The 23,854-nt window shown below is 40.7% G+C and overlaps 2 protein-coding genes across 2 annotated transcripts in view; both read right to left on the reverse strand.

The window, feature by feature from the left end:
• LOC136944231 (E3 SUMO-protein ligase NSE2-like) overlaps positions 1 to 15,304 on the reverse strand; it is a 52,900-nt gene extending 37,596 nt beyond the window's left edge. Inside the window, exons 1-2 of the mRNA XM_067237912.1 lie at positions 14,773 to 15,304; positions 14,549 to 14,661 (exon numbers count right to left, since the gene is read on the reverse strand). Coding sequence (XP_067094013.1) covers positions 14,549 to 14,661; positions 14,773 to 14,887 — 228 coding nt within the window. The 5' untranslated portion in view covers positions 14,888 to 15,304. The remainder of the gene's footprint in view (positions 1 to 14,548; positions 14,662 to 14,772) is intronic.
• A 4,788-nt stretch (positions 15,305 to 20,092) lies between these two features.
• On the reverse strand, positions 20,093 to 23,783 carry LOC136943813 (E3 SUMO-protein ligase NSE2-like). Its single transcript, XM_067237275.1, has 4 exons — positions 23,763 to 23,783; positions 21,546 to 21,702; positions 21,281 to 21,379; positions 20,093 to 20,792 (listed from the first exon to the last, which is right to left on the reverse strand). Exons 1-4 carry the CDS (start codon positions 23,781 to 23,783, stop codon positions 20,611 to 20,613), a joined length of 459 nt encoding a protein of 152 aa, XP_067093376.1. The 3' UTR covers positions 20,093 to 20,610.
• Between the last annotated feature and the right edge of the window lie 71 nt (positions 23,784 to 23,854).

Consider the following 23,854-nt stretch of genomic DNA (forward strand, 5'->3'; position numbering starts at 1 on the left):
AGGAGGGGATCCCTCTCTGAATTGCTCCTCCCAAGGTTTCTTCAATTTTTTTTCTCCTGTTGAGAGTTTTTTGGGATTTTTTCCTTGTCTTCCTTGAGGGTTTAGGTTGGTTGAGGGGCAGTTCTATGGGCGTATGTGAAGCCCTCTGTGACATGCTTGCGTGTAAAAAGGGCTATACAAATAAATTTGATTTGATTTCTGTGCAGACAATGTGGTTACGAAAAAGACAATTATTGAGTATCCCAACAATAAGCCCTACATATCCAAGAGCGTAAAGGACTGTATTAATAGGAAAAAGCTAGCCTTTAAAAACAATGATAGAGCAGGACTGAAAATGGTGCAAAGAGAACTCAAACAGAGGCTGAGGGAAGCCAGAAAACATCACAAGGACACCATAGAGCAGACCTTTTTGTCAACGGATTCAAAAAATCTGTGGGACTCCCTGAAGGCCATTACAAATATGAATACCACCAAGAAACGCCTCAGTACTGATGATGATCTGGGGAAGGCAAATTAACTGAATGACTTTTTTCTCAGATTTGATAGCCATGACTTTTCTGTGGAATCTAATAATGTCTTAGACACTATTTTAACTGATGTTAGCTACAGGATTATAATTGATCCACTCAGGATTCAGTCTATTTTAAAACATGTGTGCACTAAAAAATCCACCGGCCCAGATGGCATTTCTGCACTGCTTTTAAAGGCATGTGCAGAAGAGCTCACTTTAGCTTGGTGCCCCATCTTTCAGCGGTCTGTGGATTCACACACTGTTCCTGCTCTGTGGAAAAAATCCATCATAGTTCCTGTAGCTAAGAAACCGTGTCCAGTTGATAACAATGATTTTAGACCTGTGGCCCTGACTTCGATTGTAATGAAAGGTTTTGAGAAATACATGTTATCTGTGCTTAAGGCAGAGGTCAACTTGGTACTTGATCCATACCAGTTTGCTTATAGGCAGGGGAGAGGTACTGATGACGCTATTAACAGCATCACCCACTCCACTGTCAAGCACTTGGAATGCCCAAAAGCATATGCACGGATTTTATTTATTGATTTTAGCTCGGCTTTTAACACACTTCAACCCCATCTGCTCATCTCTAAACTAAGCAGAATGTTGTGCGAAATGATACTCTGGACAGAACAGTTGTAAAAGGATAAAAGCAGCTTCTGGGGGAAGTTGATTTTGTTGAGTGACCTGAGAAATTACAGCCGCTGTTGTGCTTTCCTTTACAAGGGCTGTGGTGTTGGTTGCCCAGGTGATGTCCTGTGAGATGTGTGTCCCCAGAAATTTGAAGTCCTTAACCCTCTCCGCAGTGTCCCCATTGATGTAGACCGGGGCAAGGTCAGTCCTCTTCCTACGGAAGTCATGGAGTCAGGTGGCTGAGCGGTGAGGGAATTGGGCTGGTAATCCGAAGGTTGCCAGTTCGATTCCCGGTCATGCCAACTGACGTTGTGTCCTTGGGCAAGGCACTTCACCCTACTTGCCTCGGGGGAATGTCCCTGTACTTACTGTAAGTCGCTCTGGATAAGAGCGTCTGCTAAATGACTGAGGGTATATGGGGTGAACAAAAGCATTATGGTTTTATTTTACCAGGCAGTGCTGGAGAGTTTAATCAGATATGGGATGTCATCCTGGTATGGCAACCTCACTGCAAAACTGAAAACTAAACTCGCTCGTCTGGTGCACACGGCCATGAAGGTCATTGGAAAAAGCAGCTACCAGTTTATTTATGAAGTCTATTTATGAACAATCTGTTCTTAGTCAAGCCCAGAGAATAGCAAGGGACCCTTCTCACATTCTCCATTCAGAGTATGACCTCCTACCCTCAGGGAGGCGATATAGAGTCCCTTACTGCGAACTCAACCGTTTTAAGAACTCATTTGTTCCAACTTCCATAAAACTTCTCAATGCTGCTTGAGGATGAAATCTATGTCATAATTTTTATAGTGCCTTTATTACGGTGATCTTTTAGCATGTATTATTATGAGGTGTATGTGTTATGTTATGGGATATGTGCAATACTGTTATGTAACTGTTGATAATGTTTGGCTGAGGATGTATTGTTTGTTATTATTGTGAGTGTCAAGGCATTTATGACGCACCGCAGAGACCAAGACAAATTTCCCTGAGCGGGACAATAAAGTTCATCATATCGTATTGTATTAGTAAAAATAGCTTGCTAATCTGGCAGAACTGGTTCATGCTCGGAGACCTTGGCGCGTCACTAGCTTCTCGTCATATCACGCAGTCGGGGCATAGCTAAATAATCAGCATCAGCGCCATTGGGTACCCAGCATGCAGTGCGGCATGTCAAAAAACGCAAAGACTTGTGGAAAATAGCTTGGTTACAACAGCCGTGCGAGGGATTTCAGTTTTTGTGTTTGTTCAGTTAGATGTTTGTAATGTTATTGTTTGTTAGGTAATATAATCTTGTCGGCTGCCGTCTTTCACTGGCTATTCTCGCAAGCAGCTGAACATGAGCCCTGCCCTAGCCCAGTTGCCCACATGAATACTCTTAATTGTGGATTGACTGAGATCCTGGAAAGAGATCAACTCAAGAAGATTTTCAATATCTGCGGTTTTCGTTAAAGTTTGAACAGTGTTGCGGTTAAAATGTGGGAGGCGTGTTTTTGGGCTACTTCTAAACCTCAGACGGCCGCCGCAGCATTTCTGCCTTGGCGTGACCTGCGCTGGGAGAGAGGGAAACAGCATGGATGGGGATAGTGTGCGGGCAGATGTCTTTATATAGGGTGAAATGGAATAAGAAATGCAATACAAAATGGCTGAAAGGGGTGTATCTTTGTAAATGTCCACATTGCCTCAATATCTTTGTGTCAATAAATAAAATATAATTTGAACTGATGGTTTTTCAAACCTTATTAGCTTCAAGATGACATCATTCTGAAGTACCATGCGCAATTTCATGCAATTTTATAGGGATGCTCCGATCTGATCGGCGCCGATCCATATCGGCCGATATTCCCATTATCGGTTTTGATCGGCGTTCTCAAAACGGACGATCAAACATGGCCGATCAGATGACATAACATCTGGAGAACTACTATCAGAGACGTTTCAATAAAACGTTAGATAGGCATTTCAGGCCGCCAATGGTAAGAAATGATTCTTTAACCTTTAGATGCGTGAGTTCTAAATATTTCCGACGCTTCCACCAGAGTTTGTTTTCCAAAACGGAAGCTAGCTAGCTTTAGTTAGCTTCCGTTACCTAGCAACCTAGCATAATACTTGTAGCAATGCTACTACCTGCTAGTGTTACTTGTTAGCCTCTAATTGTACATTTTGAAGCCATACTATAGCGTTTGTCATAGTTTTGGCCTATCGGAAAATAGTCGGTTGGAATTTTCAGAATCGCACGTGCGACGTTACTCTGTGAGACCCGCATTCGAACGAAAACAGTCACGGACAGCCACTGCTTTTTGGAAGGCCAATAAAGACCTCTTTCCTGCTATCGCACAAGCAGCACAAGTCTTCCTCTCCGCACCTTGTACAAGTGTAGATAGCGAGCAACTTTTCAGCACAGCAGGACATATTTTAGATGAGAAGAGGAACAGGTTGACTCCTAAAAATGTTGATATGCTTATATTTATCAAGGGAAATCTTCCAGTGATGCTGCTTAATCAGAAGTAAGGTTTGAATACTCTAGTATGCCCCCTCTCCGAGTGAGTGAGTGCGTGCGTGAAGTGAGTGAAGTGAGTAAAGGATGTGAGTGAGTGAGACACTATACAGATAGATATACAGTTAGGTCCATAAGTATTTGGACATTGACACAATTTTCATCATTTTGGCTCTGTATACCACCACAATGGATTTGAAATGAAACAATCAATATGTGCTTTAAGTGCAGACTTTCAGCTTTAATTTCAGGGTATTTACATCCAAATCAGGTGAACGGTCTAGGAATTACAAAACATTTTATATGTGGCCCCCCCCTTTTTAAGGGACCAAAAATAATTGGACAAACTAACATAATCATAAATCTAATTGTCACTTTTAATACTTGGTTGCAAATCCTTTGCAGTCAATGACAGCCTGAAGTCTGGAACCCATAGACATCACCAGACGCTGGGTTTCGTCCCTGGTGATGCTCTGCCAGGCCTCTACTGCAACTGTCTTCAGTTCCTGCTTGTTCTTGGGGCATTTTCCATTCAGTTTTGTCTTTAGCAAGTGAAATGCATGCTCAATTGGATTTAGGTCAGGTGATTGACTTGGCCATTGCAGAACATTCCACTTCTTTGCCTTAAAAAACTCTTTGGTTGCTTTCGCAGTATGCTTCGGGTCATTGTCCATCTGCACTGTGAAGCGCCGTCCTATGAGTTCTGAAGCATTTGGCTGAATCTGAGCAGATAATATTGCCCGAAACACTTCAGAATTCATCCTACTGCTTTTGTCAGCAGTCACATCATCGATAAATACAAGGGAACCAGTTCCATTGGCAGCCATACATGCCCACGCCATAACACTACCTCCACCATGCTTCACTGATGAGGTGGTATGCTTTGGATCATGAGCAGTTCCTTCCCTCCTCCATACTCTTCTCTTCCCATCATTCTGGTACAAGTTGATCTTGGTCTCATCTGTCCATAGGATGTTGTTCCAGAACTGTACAGGCTCTTTTAGATGTTTTTTGGCAAACTCTAATCTGGTCTTCCTGTTTTTGAGACTCACCAATGGTTTACATCTTGTGGTGAACCCTCTGTATTTACTCTGGTGAAGTCTTCTCTTAATTGTTGACTTTGACACAGATACGCCTACCTCCTGGAGAGTGTTCTTGATCTGGCCAACTGTTGTGAAGGGGGTTTTCTTCACCAGGGAAAGAATTCTTCTGTCATCCACCAGTTGTTTTCCGTGGTCTTCCGGGTCTTTTGGTGTTGCTGAGCTCACCAGTGCGTTCTTTCTTTTTAAGAATGTACCAAACAGTTGATTTGGCCACACCTATTGTTTTTGCTATCTCTCTGATAGGTTTGTTTTGATTTTTCAGCCTGAAGCAAGCCAACAATGGCTTGCTTCACTGATGGTGACAGCTCTTTGGACTTCATATTGAGAGTTGACAGCAACAGATTCCAAACACAAATACCATACTTGAAATGAACTCTGGACCTTTTATCTGCTCCTTGTCAATGAAATAACAAACTCCCTTTATGAGGGAATAACATACACCTGGCCATGGAACAGCTGAGCAGCCAATTGTCCAATTACTTTTGGTCCCTTAAAAAGGGGGCGGCCACATATAAAATGTATTGTAATTCCTACACCGTTCACCTGATTTGGATGTAAATACCCTGAAATTAAAGCTGCACTTAAAGCACATCTTGATTGTTTCATTTCAAATCCATTGTGGTGGTATACAGAGCCAAAATGATGAAAATTGTCCAAATACTTATGAACCTAACTGTACATGGTTTTGTTTTTTTGTTTAATTGCTGACTTCCTGTGCACCTTTTATCATTATTCTGTCTGTTATCTCCTCCTAAATGCAGACAAATTGACTTGAAACTGACTGACTTGAAACATATTGGATATTTGGCTATAGCCCGTTTATGTTGCAGTTAAGTTTGTATTATTTTTCCACAGGAAAGCTACTGTATAAACTCCAAGTTCTCTTGAGAGCCTCTAGAGAGTGGAATGTTGCACATGTGATTCTATTGTTGTGATTTTTATTTAAAGATTTTTATTTTTATTATTATTTTAATATTTATTATTATTTACACATTTTATAGTAAGCGAGAGAGCTTCTACACTGGAATGTTGCACGTTCCCTGCAATAGAACGGATGGTTGTCAATTCATGATACTCTCTCGTCTCGTAATTTAAATACTTAAAATACAATACCAATGTTGTTAAGAATAATTAATTTCATAAATAATGCTACACAATAAATAGAATGCTTCATATCGACACCGTGATCGGTATTATCGGATCGGCAGATACTGATTTCAGTGAGCGGTGATCGGTGATCGGCACCAAAAAACCTGATCGGAGCGTCTCTACAATTTTACCATGAAATGTCAACCGTTTCTTAACCTTTGTCCCAAAGCTGACCAATACTCCAAGCCAATACTCTGCCCTTTCTTTTCATAAAAACTCCACAGTTGGTGTATAGCAGAGAGGATAGAGACTGACTTGTAACCTAATGCTCATAAGTTCACATCCCCATCCAGCCTATTGTTTTCGGCCAAACATGAAGTGGTTTTGCTCTCTTGTTCTCCAACTCTCGATCTTCTACAATGTATATTTTTATAATATTTTGCCATTTTGCGGAGGAACCCGCATCGCTGCTTGCAGCTATATAATTGTTTGTATTTGATTATGCGTAACTACTACATATGTCATCGTAACGTCTAAACAATTGGAATAACAAACTAAATATATGCAATAAAAATATTGCATGTATAAATCACAAGAATAAACAGTAAAAATACAAATACAAGTTTATCAAATACAATTATTTAATAAACATTTTTAGGTTTTAATTTTGGCAGGGTAGGCAGTGCCTACCTTGCCTACCCAGACTGCACGTCACTGCCCACAACTGCTGAACAACGCCGACACACAGTGCTTGTCTTATCCACCACTCTCTTGCCTGTACTACTGTAACTGAATGGGAAACCAAAGTTTTCCCAAACTTTGGTTTCAATCTTAAAAAGGCCATCAGGTCCTCTATCTCTCGTGGGTCGCCACCACTCGCCATACTCGTTCTTTGCGCTGCTAGCTAGCCTATCTCTGACTCATGGCGGCACCCGAGCTTCAGATTAGATTTCCCTAAAGAACACGAGTATCTAACAGTAGTTCCGCATGACATTAATTAATTTGCACGGGAGTTTTATTAATTTTTATACCGTGTATTCTCCGTGTAATTTCATGCACCGAACCGTGACGCCCGTACCATACGGTTCGGTACAAATACATGTACCGTTCCACCCCTAGTACATACATATATACTTACTTACATATTATACATAGTTTAATTTGCTGCCTATTTCAATAAACGTTGATTCAACATGGTGGATAGCTGCTGTGCGCCGGGATGCCTGAACCATCGGGAAAAACAAAGGGAGAGCATTTTATAGGATTCCTAAGATCCAGAGAGAAGAACCCCATAATTCCTGACAGCCACCCATGGCTTCAACTGAGGATCATTCAGTCTTTTATCTGTAATAAATATGTAATGGCATTTTTGTGATGAAAATTGCACTGATATAATGTATGTTAGCTAACCGTTGACGAATGTTACAGACTAGCTAGCGCTAGCTAGCTATACAAATTATAAAACTGACTGCATTACAGTTTTTCTCCATTGCTTTGGCTCAATTCTTGAAACAGAAATGACATTCTCAAAGCTCTAAGTGCATTTGACAAAATAGCCTATATGGTTCAGCACAAATACATAGATCACCTTCAAAATGTCATATCTCACCCAAAACAGTTAACTCATGCTTCAAAACCAAATCATTTTCTCATATAAATAGTCAGTGCCCCCAAAATGAAAAGTTCCTTCTCGATTGATTTGGCCCATCTCTCGATAAAAAAGTGGACATTCTCAAAGCTTTAAATACATTTGCCAAAATAACCTAGATGGTTCAGCAAAACACCATGGCACACCCGCAAAGGGTCATCTTTCTCCTAAAACAGACAACTCATCAGTCAAAACTAAATCCTTTTCTCATACAAATAGTCAGTGACCCCAAAATGAAAAGTCCCTTTGGCATTGTGTAAACACTGCAGGTCAAAATGATTAGATGTTTTGTCAGTATGGCAGTGGACCTTAAAAATATCCCTCATGTGCACTGTGCTACAGTTACTGTAGTAGATGTTTTCTTTCCAGAATACTATGTGTCTTCAATCTACCCAGACGCTTCCATGTTACCCCGCTCCTCATCTCCCTCCACTGGCTTCCCATCACGGCCCGTATCAGATTCAAGACCCTGGTACTGACCTTCCGAGTGGTGAATGGGACTGCACCCGACAACATCAAGTCTCTCCTCCAGCCTTACACCCCCACCCACTACCTACGGTCTTCTTCTGACAACCGTCTGGTGGTCCCACCTCTCAAGAGTGCCCGCTCCCAACCCAAGCTCTTCTCCTGTCTGGCCGCCCAATGGTGGAATCACCTCCCCACCTCCACCTTCAAGAACTATGTTTCTTCCCATTGGCACTTATTTGCTTTTCACAATGTATGCTTCATGTTTTGGCTACCCACAATGTTTTTGGGGCTACCTCATTGTTTATGATCATTGACCTTATGCACTTTTGTAAAGTTCTCTCTTGGAAGCCGCTTTGGATAAAAGCGTCTGCTAAATGAATAAATTTAAAATGTAAATGTGTATCTAACAGAAAAAAGATTACAGTAATTCAAAGTAGCCTACAAGGTTTCACATCACATACTGCACTCACACTGCTTTGGAAATTGTTACTGTAATTACCATACATTGTGGTTACTGTAACATGAAATGTGTACAGCACAATATAATGTCATACAATAAGCACATCAAAACAAAACATAACATAACATTATGTATAACCTACACTACCAACACATACAGTAAGAAAGTAAAGCAAAGCTGGAGTTTCACTAGTTGTCGTCCTCACTTTCCTGCTCATCCTCACGCTCCTTTCTGTCTGGCCACAGATTTCATCGACATCACATCTGATGTTCTCCCTTGCGATGCAACAGGAGAAGAATCATTGTGCATGCCGCAACCATCCCCTACACTGATCTGCTGTGACATGATCACAAGCAGCGTCCATTGCCTGGAGCAGGGACCTCTGGTTTTGAGCCCAATGCTCATAGACCCTCCACCTACATGCAGAAAAAAACTCCTCGATAGGATTGAGGAATGGCGAGTAAGGTGATGAGCACCATAAGCATTCTTGGATGGGCAGTGAACCCTGATGAGTGGGCCACGGTGGAAGCTTACATTGTCCCACACAATGACAAATGTAAGCAAGTGAGGCCCTACCAAACCGCTCTCATGTAGAGGGATAAGATCGGAGTGCAGGTGGTCCAAGAACACCAGGTGCTTCTGGGTATTGTATGGGCCAAGACTGGGAATGTGGGTGACTACACCATTCTCTGAAATGGCAGCACACATGGTGATGTTGCCCCCGAGCTGGCCTGGGACAAGCTCTATATATTTGATGGAAGCATTTATACTCCTGGATAGCTCCTGTCAGCTAACTAAACTTACTGTGTGATTGGTGATCGGATGTGTCCCCTTGTTTAGTAAAGTTCTAGTTGCACCTGACAATGACTGTAACCAGTTGATCCAAGAGATCCATATTACAGTATATACCATGATGTTTTTCATGGTATTATGTGCCTGAAAGATTTTGACAGTGGAGTGAACTATTGTGCAGGTGATGATGTACACAAGGAAATTATGCCAATATGTTTTGCAGCGAATAACCACTTGACTGAGAAGCAACAGTCAGTTTAGACCAGCAAGATATATTCAATTGGTAATTGGCCTAACTGAAGGCAATTGTACTTAACCATTTCAAAGATGTGCTAAATCATTTGAAATGTGTGCAAACTGTAGGCAATTGCACTTGTCATTTACGAGGATGTGCTAATACAATTGCAATTTGATTAAAGGAATGAAAAATTCCAATCGTTTGTGAACAACTGCCCAGTGGTTTGGAGGTTTGCACGTATTGTTTTGAGAATGTCATTTCTGTTTCGTGAAATGAGCCAAAGCAATGGGGAAAAACTGTAACGTTACACATAGCAATTTGTAGCCGGTAGACTAGAGCTGAACAATTAATTGCATTTGCGATTAATATCGCGATGGGACAGACGCGATTTTGTAATCGCAAAGGATGCGATTTTACTTTGGTCACGTGACACGCGAGAGTAATGCAGTTTGCAGACGAAGGATCAACTTTGCATGCTACACTGTACCTTGACCTGTACGATCATGGCCTCAGGCTCGACAGAACCTGAGACTACAGTCACTTTGCCAATTTTGCCTTAAAAAAAAAAAGATGCTGCGCAGTGTCAAGTATTGTGCAAAACCTTCCTGGCTAAAGTTGCTACCTCACGGGGCAACACCACCAACCTAATTTGTCCCTAAAAAACACCACAAGCCATGTACGATGCATAGCTAAAATTCTGAACACCAGTGTGTCAAATAAGCCAAATAACACCCGACAGGATCACTGATCGAGATGTTTCAAAGACTAACTCAATGTAGCCTACTACAAAATTACTCAAGCAGTAAGAGTTCATCACGAAATACACAATACCCCTCGGTGATACACATACAGTAGGATCACTATGGCTGACGGTGCCACTGTTTCTGTTAGGCTACTGACTGGATCAGAAATGTTCAGACAGTGTCTCTTTTTCTTTTAAGATTTAACCTTTAGATGCGTGAGTTTTAAATATTTCCGACTGTCTCCACAGTGCAAGTTATTTTTCCGAAACGGTAGCTAGCTAGCTAGCTTTAGTTAAGAAAGTGCAACTAAAGCTTACGTTTCTAGTTTAGCTTTGATTTACCAAAATATTTTCGATGAGGTAGGCTACAGGCGGTATGTTCTCCTTAGTTTTTCTGAACTTTGTGTGTTATGTTGCTGACTGGAGATCAGTAGGCTAGTATATATATATATATTAATAATACATCATAATAATCGCATATTAAATCGCAATTGCAAATTAATCGTGATTATCTTATTTTCCGAAATCGTTCAGCCCTACGGTAGACTTCAAAGCTGAATATTCATCACTAATCCAGCTGATTGCATCCATTTATATCCCTCCAGGCTTTTGTAGGCTTTCAAAGACTCTCCAGAGTAGGACGAAGGAAAGTTGATTTAAGAGTTGTAAATATCTGGATACCGAAGGTCAGGAAAGCTTTCCGTTTCAGTCGTTAAGGTCGTAAAATAACTCCGGAAGCATTATATGGATCACTGATGTTTAATCTATCAAGTTTTGCTTTATAGCTGCCTACGTCTTTTGAATTAAAGTGCGCAGTGAACTCGGACAGGTTGAAATCCGTGCTGGAGCCGTTCATTTTAGCCACTGTTATCCTGCCAAAATGGCGACGTAAACAGTAAAGTCACGTGACGTCCGGAGCTCTATAGGGGGTAACCCATTTGTTGTAGCGGCATTTGACAGTTGAGGAGCAGCTTTCCGAGTGGGCGTGGTTTCAGCGACCTCAGCGGACAAGCCCCCAGCATTTAAGATCTGAGAAAACTGCAGTGTTGGATAGTAACGAAGTAGAAATACTTCGTTACTGTACTTAAGTCGTTTATTTCGGATATCTGCACTTTAAGACTTATATTTCTGTTTACTTTTACTTCGCAAAATTTTGCAAAGAAAACTGATACTTTTACTCTGATACATTTCCTCTGAAACCTTTGATACTCGTTACAAAATCAAATCATCTTTAGAATTTGTTTTAATCATGACAGTGATGAGACCAACGTCAAGGACTGTGGTAGAACACAGACTGCAAGCAGGTTTGGCGAATTAGTGGTCCTAGCGCACGTTAATCCGCTATTGACCGTTAGCAAAAGCCCCGCCCCCTTAGTTACTGTTGCTACATCTTTTGAACTTGTTCATGCACAACACTGTAAGTGTCAGTGATTCTTTTTGGAGTAATATCTCAGCGATATCCTCCAGATCAAGGCAAAATGGACTGCAATATGCAGTGGAAGTAGGGGTGGGCGATATGGCCAAAATCTTCTATCACGGTATGAGTAATTTTATATCACGGTAACGGTATATATCACGGTTTATTACACGGCTGTTCTTAATGCTGTAGAATGCTCCATTCACTTGAATGGGGCTTCCCAACATTCTGCGGTGAACAATTTTTTCATATTTGACCGTTGCTATGCATATTTGACTGCTGTCAAGGGAAGTGGCCTCTTTGCCTCGGATTCACGTCTTTCGTAGCACTCCGCAATTAGTCCGGTAACTTTTCAACCCCAGCGTACTCCGTTGCTTAGCGACGTCAGTTGATTTGAAGCCTAAAGAAAGTTCAACGTCTTTGGAGAACTATTACTCTGCTGATCAACACTACGAATGGTAACAAATAAATTGTAAAAAGACACACTGTGTTAAGTAATTTTTTCGGCAAGTAGCCGTGTAATAAGCGGGATAATGTATAGAACCTCCGCTTCGCGTCGGGGTGCTGTTCGCCCTGTCGGGGGTTATTTTCCCGATAATGACCGGCGTTTCTGTACATTATCCCTTACATATATCATGTGAGTAGGGGGGTGGGGGGTTATGGCATATATGCTTAATAAGAATGTATGAAATACATAATTTAAACTAATAAAAAAAATATTATAAAGATTAAAATTTAAAAAAATCATAATGGCTTTTTGGGACGTTTTATTCAACATTGATACAGTATGTTAAGCTCCTGGAAACTTGCTGGCGTTTGCCAGGGAATAGCTCTGGGGATAGCTAGTATAGCCTATTGTGTTGGGAGTCAGGTGGCTGAGTGGTGAGGGAATCGAGCTAGTAATCCGAAGGTTGCCAGTTCGATTCCCGGTCATGCCAACTGACGTTGTGTCCTTGGGCAAGGCACTTCACCCTACTTGCCTCGGGGGAATGTCCCTGTATTACTGTAAGTCGCTCTGGATAAGAGCGTCTGCTAAAAAATGACTAAATGTGTTCAAATTGTGTTCAAATAAGGCCCAGTTTATAAATATGCTCATTCTAGTCGGAATAAACATCATAATTCTCAAAATTCTGACCCTTTCATTTTTTATTAACAGCATTTGTACTTTTATTTTCAATACTTAAGTACAGTAAAGATCAGATATATGGAGGGCCAAATGTTTTGTTAATTCAAAAAAAAAATCTTTAGTCGAAAAACTAAAGCTTGACATTGAAAATGTAAGTTTTGGTAGAAAACTTGAAAAATAAAACCATGTATTCAAAGAAAAAATAAGTGTACCAACTTTTTTTTCAGGTTGAATAATATTTTGATGAAATTTTGGAATAATTTTGAATAAGTTATTAAATTATTATTATTATTATTATTATGAGTGACAGCCTAACAAAGAGGCAGAAGACTCGGCTGTTGGCATGGCGTCCGCTCCGCCAAGGCAACAGGCTGGCGCCAGCGCACAGGTAAGACATGTGAAAGATATTAGCCTTTTTGAATAGATACTTTGGGACATTATCCCCGCAGTGGCATTTTTTTGTCATTAACACATAAAGGGGAAAATAGGTGGACAGCTGGACAAAGCTGGAACAAACAAAACTGTCCCGGGCCACACAGAGACTCCCGCTGGATGTGAACTATTTACAGTTTTGTTAAAAGTGTCTGAAGAAGGTCTCTTTTCATTTGTTCCTAGAATAGAATAGACAAATACAACTTTACATTAATGCTCTGGCCTGATAAATTACGTTTTACACACTAAACAGAGGTTAACAAAGACACTAGGTTACACTACACGTTAAAGTAAAAAAAAAAGAACTGAGCTTGACTGACTGTAAAAACACCAGCTACGTACAGTACTATACTGAAGTGTGAAGCTAACGTTAGTTAATGCTAACTTTAGTGCTAGCGATGCTTAATTTCCAGCTTTGTCCAGCTGTCCACCTATTTTCCCCTTTATGTGTTAATGACAAAAAAAATGCCACTGCGGGGATAATGTCCCAAAGTATCTATTCAAAAAGGCTAATATCTTTCACGTCTTACCTATGCGCTGGCGCCAGCCCGTTGCCTTGGCGGAGCGGACGCCATGCCAACAGCCGAGTCTTCTGCCTCTTTGTTAGGCTGTCACTCATAATTACCACCTCTGAGTTGAAGCCACGCCCCCTACGCAAAATCGGGGCAAAAGTCTGAAACTGAAAAAAAAAAAATGAAACTGAAATAAAAAAAAATTAAACAAAAAATAAAATAATTGAAGCCGTAAAAAAAAAGTTTTGAATCTGAAAACATGAAATGTGAAACTGTGAAAATATGAAAGTGAAAATTAATAACTTATTCAAAATTATTCCAAGATTTCATCGAAATATTATTCAACCTGAAAAAAAAATTGGTACACTTATTTTTTCTTTGAATACATGGTTTTATTTTTCAAGTTTTCGACCAAAACTTACATTTTCAATGTCAAGCTTTAGTTTTTCGACTGAAGATTTTTTTTTCGAATTAACAAAACATTTGGCCCTGATTTAGCTCCATACAGATACTTTAAGACTTTTACTCAAGTAGTATTCTAAAAGGTTACTTTTACTTGAGTCATTTTCCAGTAAGGTATCTTTACTTTTACTCAAGTATGGCTTTTGGGTACTTTATACAACACTGGAAAACTGAAAATGTTTTCAAGATTTTGTAATCATTCAAATTGGGCTGGGTAGTTACAAACATATGTAGTGTCTGTAGTGTGAACAACTCAGAACCCATATTTTATTGTTACTTTACAGGGACTTTAAAGCATCATATAAAAACTATTCACACCTTGAGGGACTTTTTTCGTCTTTAGGAATACATCTGAAATCACATTTAATACCCACTTGGCACATACGAAGACTTTCTTATCAGAGGGTGCAATTTTACTGACCTCGGTTGTTATGTGGTGAACGACCTCATCAACGCAGTTGATCTCTCTGTCCAGTCTGGCACAGTCCACCATCATGTCCTCCAGTTTTTTTAGGTCTGAGTTTTCTTCACCTTCTATAGAACGATACACAATATTAAAGGACCAGAAATAGAGACCTACAGTTATGTAGCCTACTACTACTGTCGTAGTAACAAAGAATAAAGTATGTTGTATTTGCTACTTACCCTGCGATTCAACCAAGTCAAGTGCAAGATTTGTAATAATGTCCATTCCTGTTCCGATATCTGTCTGACATGATTTTAGGCTGGACACCATTGAGTGGACAGCGCTCAGTGACATTCTTAAATCTAGCTAGAATAAAGGAGCCTTGTCTATCGTTAGCTTTCGTTAGAACAAGTTAAGAAATGTAAAGTGACTAATTTCCCTTTCAAACTAGCTAGCAAAGCAATTGATTAGCATGAGCTTACTTTCTAGTTAGCAAACCGCTAACTTTTCGGTGTCGTTGGCTAGTTTCTCGTTAGCCTAGCTCGAACAGGTTTCAAAGCCAAGCTATAGCTATAGTCACGCATTACTATTATTTTGACTGCTGGCTGCCAAAGAACAACAACTATAAACAAAAGGCAAGAACTGGTTAGTCTACAGTAATTAGCTAAAGTTTTTAGTAGTTACTAGCTTGTAATTATCTCTGACTGAACTTCTATCAATCCAGAGAGACACAAAAACTACCGGGATGCAATGATGAACATCCAATCTAGTACATGCTTCAAAATAAGAGTCCGCAAAATAATCTACGTTGACGGTCCGTGTACGTGGGTTTAATTCCTTATCCCATCAAAACGGAACATGCAGGAATAAGAAAACGTTTTCTTATTCCGTTTTTCAAGGGTTAGGTTTTTTTTGCAAAAACGGAAAAAAAAGGATTTTGACTTTTTATTTTGTTATCTCGTTTTTTACACAAACCGTAAAACGACTTGATATTTCCATTTTTCTAAAGTGGGTGGAGCTAAATGTAAAATGCCTGTCATTGGCCAAATGTGTAGTCAGTACCAGAGCCATAGATTTCCATTCAGAGGGCTGCGTTTCCCGAAAGCGTTGTGAGACTAAATTGATTGTAGAATCCATCGTACCACGAATCTTAGTTTTACGGGCCGTTCCCAAAGACACGTAACTAAAGTGTGTCTTGAAAATCCGTAGCTCTTGAAAGCGCATAGATTGGCCTACTCCTTACGAGCATGTTTGGGAAACGCACGTAAAAAATATCGATGGTTTCGTTATTTTGCTCGATCGTTGCTACGATGGTGTCTTTGGGAACGGCCCGTAAAACTAAGATTCGTCGTACGATGGATTCTAAAATCTACTTAGGCTTACGACGCAGCCCAGGGGTGCGTTTCTTGAAAGCATTGTAAGCCTAAATTGATCGTAGAGTCCATCGTACGATGGATCTTAGTTGTACGGGCCGTTTCCCAAAACCATCGTAGCTAAAGAGGCACTTGAAAATCTTCGTAGATTAACGAGAGCTCCAGACCAGTCGTAGACCGCTAAGTGCATCGTAGCAAAGAGACTCAGTGGAGACACATGTAGGCCGACTATAAAAACTACATAGACTAATGCTGAAAGTTACTTACGATGGAAGATAAGATTACGTATTTTGGTTCTCTTTTTACACCAGTTACGCTGGAACTGGGATATTTGTTAGTGAACCATACAAGTTTAAGTGACGAAAAAATATCTGAATCCGGTTTAGTCTTAAGTAAATTTAGGTTACACAAAATAATTTGATTTGGTGGGTTTGGCGCATGCAGTAGACGAAGGTATATTTAACAAACACATGTCAAGTCTTATTCAAAATACTATAAAATTGAAATATGGCTGTTGTAATGTGCAATAGTAACTAGAAATGCATAAACGTAACGCTTTTACGAGTACAATAACACAACAATTTAACATTGAAGATGTTTATTAGAATTATAGGGCTGGTAGCACGCCAAGCTCGGTGGATGAAGAGGCTGGTGGCAAAGCCGAGCCTGACGTTGGGGAGGCTGGTAGCGAGGCCGAGCCTAGCGTCCTGTGAAGACAGAGTGTAATTCTTTAGAATATGATCAAGACTGAATGAAGTGGGTAAGGATGGGATAGTAGTTACCGGGCTGGATCTCGGGTGTGGTGGAAGAGTCCTTGAGGGTCACGACTGAGCAGAAGCACGAGCAGATCCCCCTGGCGTGCCTGAGAGAAACAGATGGTGGGAGTGCAACAAAACATGTGAGCATGCAGACAGGAGGAATAGAGTGTATATGCGGAAACAATAGCCTACCTGGGAAGAGGGAGGTGCAGTCCAATTCTCTCGTACTTCATTTGGCCTGATGTGGTATTCTTCTCCTGGATTTAAGTTCATTTTAAGTGCCTAATTCCATTTAGACATGAGTCAGTGAGAGTTGGAAGAAACTGTTCCTTGGGCGAGAGGTTCTTGTCCGGGTAGACCGCAGCCTCCTGCCGGAGGGGAGTGGCTGGAACAGTGTGTCCAAGGCAGGGTACCAGATGGTAATGAAGGAGGTGAGAATGCACTCAAATATGGTACCCATCATTGTCAGTACCCAATACCGCACCATCATTGTCTTTGACAGATCAACTTCTTCAGTTTACACAGGAAGTACATCCTGTTGTGCCTTCTTGGTGAGGGAGCTGATGTTACATTTACATGTATAAATTTAGCAGACGCTTTTATCCAAAGCGCCTCTAAGAGAGAGATTTACAAAAAGTGCTGGGAGATGGTAGCGCCCAGGAAATGGAAGGATTCCATCAGGGGTCAGTGCAAAGTCTTCCGGGGATGCAGTTGAATGCAGAGCTAAAGTCCATAAACAAACTTGCGTAGGTGCCAGGATGTTCAAGGTGGGTCAGCACACAAAGCAGGGCTGAGTTGATGGCATCCGCGGTTGACCTGTTTGCTTTGTAGGCGAACTGGTGCTGATCCAGTGTGGAGGGGAGGGAGGCTTTTGTGATTTAGCAGCAGTCTTTCAAAGCACTTCACAACAGTAGAAGTGAAGGCCACTGGTCTTTAGTCATTGAGGCTTCACAGCTGATTTTTTCAGAAACGGCAGAATGGTGGCAGATTTGAGGCACTTGTGGATGGAGCAGATAGACAGAGAAGGGTTGAAGATGGAGGTAAATATCTCAGCCAGCTGGTAAAAGTAAAGTGTAAGTTTCATGCTTTTAGTTGATTGGTTGAACTCTTATTGATGTTGGTCACTTCTTACAGCAGGTGAGCATTGGTTATGATGAGAGAAAAAAAAAAGACGTTTTTTGGGAACGAAGGAAGCTGTTATTAGCCTATATAGGTCAGTGTTTCCCCTACTATTATATTAGGGTTGGTTGGTCTGAAAATGGCCTATGCCTCCTGATGCTTCCAGTGAATTTGTCCCGGGAAAAAACGTTAGGTTTTCCCCTTTTATGGTATGCTCATGAATATATAGATGAGCTGCGCGCTGATTGGTTGGTCTACAACGAGTGAAGCTGCAGAGCAAAGAGCAACACAGCCAACATTCACTGAAACGTCGAAGGTGGAGACTTGAAATAAAAACGTACAAATAAATCTATTGTGTCTACACAACACTGTTTTCAACAGATTGACTAGATATCATTTGAAATGATTACGTTAGTTGTTTCCACTTCTGTTGTCGAAGCAAACAGGATCGACTTAGGTGGGTAACGTTAGCACTACAGTACAGCTTAGCAAACAAACTATCATGATTCAACTCAGCTTCAGTTAGCTCTAGCTATCTTGCTGAAAAATAGATCTGGACAAACATGCATCTTGAATTGTAGATTTACATGACAACACGGGTTATTTCTTTGAATGAAACAGTCAGGAACATGAAATAACGTTAGCCCCATTGCCAGTAAACTAAATCATCACACATTCTACCGATGCTAGATACAGGCAGAATACGTTAGCATTGCTAATAACTGTTAGCGACAACATCATACTACAGCTTGCGGTTGTGATGAACATAAGGTCGGAACAGCACCTTTTTCAGCAACAGGTTCATAGCAAATCCTGCTTTACATTTTCCCTGGTTTTCAAACTGTCCTCGGTGAAATGGTTCAAGCAAATGTGTAATTGAGGGTCGAACTGCACAGGGATCTTCTCATACTATGAGTCATAGACAAACATCACAGCCCGTCGAGTGTTTGGTTCCTTGGGAAGACTCTGAAAAGTGTCAGCATTCCCTGTACAGGCTGGAACACTGCATTTACGACCGTAGTCCATTTTCAATATCCTTGAAAAACGTTCTTCTTTGTAATTCCGTGGAAGTACACAGAGCAGCGCGCAGCAAATTTTGGGGCGTGACAAAGGTACAGACCAGAGCCCAAAAAGCCTACCGTTTTACAGCTAAATTTTGTGAGATTTGCATAGGGAAGAGGTGTCAATGGACTTTGGGGTTCACTTTATGTCCATTTTACCCACTGAACTGTCGTTATTCAACTGTGACAAGGTAAATTCCTCTCAAACTGGTCTATAGCTTTCTCTTTTATTCAACAAACTAAATGGCCTAATGTAATTTATCTTATTTATTCGATGGCATGTCATTTCTGTCACAGGGCTCGACAATAACGATGGCCCGGGGCCAGTAAAACGTAACGTCGGGACAGTTAAACTAGCAACTCACTGGCCCGATCGGGCCACTGCAAATTATTGATTGAAAAAAAAAAAAATCGCATTGTAATAGTTAACATCCTTCATATGTTTTGCTAAATGCATAAATAACTTCAGCTTGTGGGGCGCACAGTTGGCAAATCAAGAGTTGAGTAGTGAGTGACGAGTAGTTGTCAAATTGTAATTCTCTAATCTCGATACATTTTTTAACAACTGGCGCGAGACAATAAAGTGACGATGGCAGCAAAGTAGAGCTACGAGCTCAAATGGAAGCATTTTTTTTTATGGAACGAAGATGCACTGTGTCGTCTGTCATATGTTCCCGTCTAAAGCAGACAAAAGTGGATCTTTTTACACAGGCACCGACAATTTTCGAAAACAATCCCTGACCAGCCATGCTAGCAGACAGCACCTGGTTTGCGTGACAGCTATGCCGATGGTTGACAATCCATCTTCCAGGCCGTTGACCATGCTGGTCAGGAATTTAAATGTAGATGCCCATCGTGTTACTGCACGACTTATAACAACGGCATATCACGTAATTAAGACGGGCCAGCCGTTCACCTCGTTCCCCCAGGCTATTGAACTGCAGCAGAAGAATGGTGTCGACTTGGGTACTTAGTATCATACTGATGAAATGCTATGGAAGCTTTTATATATTAGCATTGAGGGACCAGAGGTTTCAGTTTCAGCCTGACAGAGTTGTGCAGAGATGGCTGTCAGCGGGGACGAGAGCACGTCATGTTTGAGGTTAAAAGTCAATTGTTTTGCTGACTATTACCTTTTTATTTTTTATCACTAGAAATGTGATTTCATTTTTGTTCTTTTTATATCCAGGATGTGTTTAATAAATGGTTAAACATGTTAACAGAATAACACAACTTAGAAGTCTTTTGTTTTGTTGTAACAATGATAAATTACAACTTTTGGAGGGGGGACCAGTAAAAATTGTCTTGGGGCCAGTAAGTTTCAAACCCACTGGCCCAGTGGGGCCAGTGCCAAAAAATGTTAATGTTGAGCCCTGACTCGACATGGTCGCCGTCCCCCCCCGTCCCGTCCCCTGAATTGCACCAACAACTTAACACATAACTTGAACCATAATCGGGCCAGGTACAGTGCAAGGTAGTCAGTGCAATACTGGGTGATAAAACACACATATCTAGGATTGAGTGCAAATATTGTTTTCTTTTTCTTTCCTTCAATGCGGCCGGCGCTCGACACTTCTAATGATTAACACAAAACGACCACACCTCTTTGAAGGCGTGAAAAGGTCTACAATCTTTGAAGCCGATTATCTAGGCTAGAGCTTTCCAGGTTTACCAACATTCAGATACACATATTAACTTCTACTATTCTAAGATTTCAATGTATGACACATAATTTGAAAGCTTACAATCTGCACTTTCACAGTCTGTTAAAAAAACTGAGAAATGACCCAAGTGTTAGTACTGTGATAAAACGCGTTACAGCACGGAAGAAAGGCAACTGACCGGAATTTCTTCCTGTTATCGTGTTTGGTCTTGATCATGCTCAGTGCTGCTTCCTGGTCGTAGTAATGGCAACATTTCCTGTTCTTCACTGGGTTCTTCATCTCCACTTGCAGGAGACAAAGATCTAGTCTCAGAGAAGCACCAACACACAGCATCTGACCAAGACTATGAGAAGCTGCATAGGGTTGGGGTTTATAACATGTGGGGGGGGGGGAATTCCTCCCAGTTAATCAGCAGTTATCATATGTTTTTCATCACCCGATCTCATAAATTCACTTCAACTTTACTTAAAGACCAACTGTAAGCACTACACATCAGAGCCCGGCAGTGGTCCTATGGCTTATTTGCTACACACGAAAGGGTGTAGACATCAGTTAGTCTGAATGTGAAAGGGTGGCTTGTGATCACTGGCTCTCTAAGCAGTTGAGTGCCATTGTTGAAAAGTGATAGACAATAACCATATGGCAACATCATTTTGCAACACAAAAAACATTACTCTAGCCAAATGAAGTAAGAGTAGGGTAGCATAATGTGACTTGGTAGCACAACTATGCAGTATATTGGGTACTGTACTGTAGTGTGAGAGAAATGAACTGGCCTGAGTGAGGGGACAAATGAAGTTCACTTGACTCTGTGTCACAGCAATGTCTTCGTCAAGCTCCTCCTCCGTATCCTCTGCTGTGTTTGAATTGGCTAAAGAAAGAATTGAATGTCTTACAAGTTATAGATTTAAAAAAAACTAAACTGACAGTAATTTAACAACGTTACATGTCTTAGTCAACAGAAGACAAATTACATCTACATGCAATTAACTAATTAAGTTGTAAATTCAAATATTGTTGGTATTGTTGCATCCTACCTTGTTTTATGGAACTTCTAATGCTCTCCTTGAAGCTGACCACCTTGTCGTGGTTTTGTAACTCAGCATCAGAGAGCCTGCTCATAGCCTCAGTATACTGGTCTCTCACCCGGTCACTCAGGGCAAACAAAGCTTCAGGGTACTGCTGGTGTCTGGCCTGAGGTGCAAAACAAACTCACTTCATATCCCTCAGAACCTAAAGTGTTTAGATGTGTTCCCTCTAGGGATGCATATCATGTAACCGTTAACCGACAACACGAATATTAACCCTTTCCAGCTGGACCATTCAAATATGGGAACTTAAAATCCATGGCTCCTGCCTTAATATCTTAGTCTTCCAATCACCAATTTTATTTATGAAAACTGCCAGATACTCCATGACAACATAAGCTAAACGCACATATAATTTGTTAAAGTATATCGTCATCATGGTCATCCATCTTTTGCCTAAGCGGAGTCAGAGAGGATACCATGGGAGACAGTGTTAGATCTACCGCTTCTAATTGAAAACTGCGGCAATATTTCGAGTAAAGACAAGTTTCTTAACATGGGTAGTAAATTGTCAATTAAAAGTAAAATTGTGTCTTTTTAGTTATGAAGCATTTGTAGGAGTAACGCAATTTTTTCACAACAAAATTACATGATCCTGCTTTTGTGTTTGTGCCAGGCAGCTACTGACCGTAGTTCTGCATAGCCTTGCTTTTTGCAAATTTCTGTAAAACTAGCTAAATAAACATTAGCTAGCTACACTATTTACCTTTTAAAATAAATATCTATAACTTGTTTGGCCAATTTGGTCGATTGTGGAAGAAAGTCAAACCTTTTTAGTTATGGAGAGGAGTATAACTAGCTAGCGCCAGCTAGTTTTTTTGGGGGGGGAGTTCCGTTTTTCCACTAATCACTATAATGGTCATAACTTTTAAACAAAATAAGATTTCTAATCAGTTGGCCTTTCTACATTGCCCACAGAATTATGCATGTTTCATATGCTCTAAGTTTTCCCTATATCTTGTAATAAAAGTGGTTGAAAATGAAGTTGTCTGATTAAGTATGGCAGACGAACAAGAGTATTGTAAAAATTGCTGCGTGAAATCTTCTTGCCAAATGATGATTTGCCTTAGTCATACGTATATTTATATAATTAGAAAGCCATAGTTCTTCTCTTCAATATGGTATAAACAGTTCAGGTGTATGATTTAATACGAAAAGTAATGGAAATAAGAATATGCATATTCATATCATATCCTAGCACCAGATTCTTTTTGCAATTTGACTCCGGCTGGAGTAAGAATGTGGCCTGGTCCTAACAAGACTCTCATACATTTCATTTGTACAGAGAGTCTGGGATTGCTCCATTGACAAGCATTAACTTCCTTGAAGGCGGGTACTCTGTTGAAGTTTAAAACTATTGGATATGCCCAGAGCAGGGCTCCAGACAAACTTTTTTTACGAGGAGCACCGTAGCTCCTGACTGAAAATCTTAGGAGCGCAAGCAGAAAATTTAGGGGCACACCTTTAAAATCGACCTGCAATGCAATTATTAATGTAACTAGAGAGGGTACAATTTCTGGGTAAATTGTGGGGTGTGCTTACGTCGGTTGCAGATGGGTCATTTTTACAACTGATATACAGCGACGCACCACACAAGCTTGAGTTTAAATACATTATCTAATGTGACATTACGTACTGTATGCAAGTCTTAGCTATTCATTAAATGTATGATGCACTTATCAATCAGTCCTCCTAGAAGGGGCAATTTTAAACCCTTTTTAGGGGTGCTCAAGCACCCCTAAATTTCAACTCAGCACCCCTAAAAATAATAAAGTCATAAAAAAATAACAATTATTATTGTTTATTATCATTTGATGCTGGTAGTCTTTAGTTTTTTCATTCATTCAATATTTTGCATAATAATACATAAATGAATTAATTGTTATCCAGTGAAATTAGGGATTTATTAGCGAGGGGGTTTAGCACTTTTGCAAGGCACTGTATTCATGTCACATTCTCATTGGGGGCTGAGCACCCCTGAAGGTCTGATCCTAGAATCACCCCTGTCCTACACCACACTTGCTGAGCAACAGTGCAAACACATGCAGGGATACAGTAGCTAACAACGCTAGTGCTAAATAAGTATTTAGTTAGCTGCTCGGCTCCATGACGCCGGGTAAGAAGGGCTCGTGAGACAGCTCACCAAAAGAACGAAGGGGAGCCCACTTGTCTGGCAGATAAAGACATGTTCGTAGGAACCTAGCGAAAAATAGCCTAAACATTCCAAGACTTTTAGCTACGGTAGTAATGCTGAGGAC

The sequence above is a fragment of the Osmerus mordax genome, chromosome 6 (assembly GCF_038355195.1).
Source record: "Osmerus mordax isolate fOsmMor3 chromosome 6, fOsmMor3.pri, whole genome shotgun sequence".
Classification (NCBI taxonomy): Eukaryota; Metazoa; Chordata; class Actinopteri; order Osmeriformes; family Osmeridae; genus Osmerus; species Osmerus mordax.

Coding starts and splice junctions, on each gene's coding strand:
- LOC136943813 (XM_067237275.1), bottom strand. CDS start 23,783: ATGTCTTTATCTGCCAGACAA. Junction 21,703..23,762: donor TGTCTTTATCTGCCAGACAA/GTGGGCTCCCCT, acceptor TTTGCACCTCAG/GCCAGACACCAGCAGTACCC. Junction 21,380..21,545: donor TAGAAGTTCCATAAAACAAG/GTAGGATGCAAC, acceptor TTCTTTCTTTAG/CCAATTCAAACACAGCAGAG.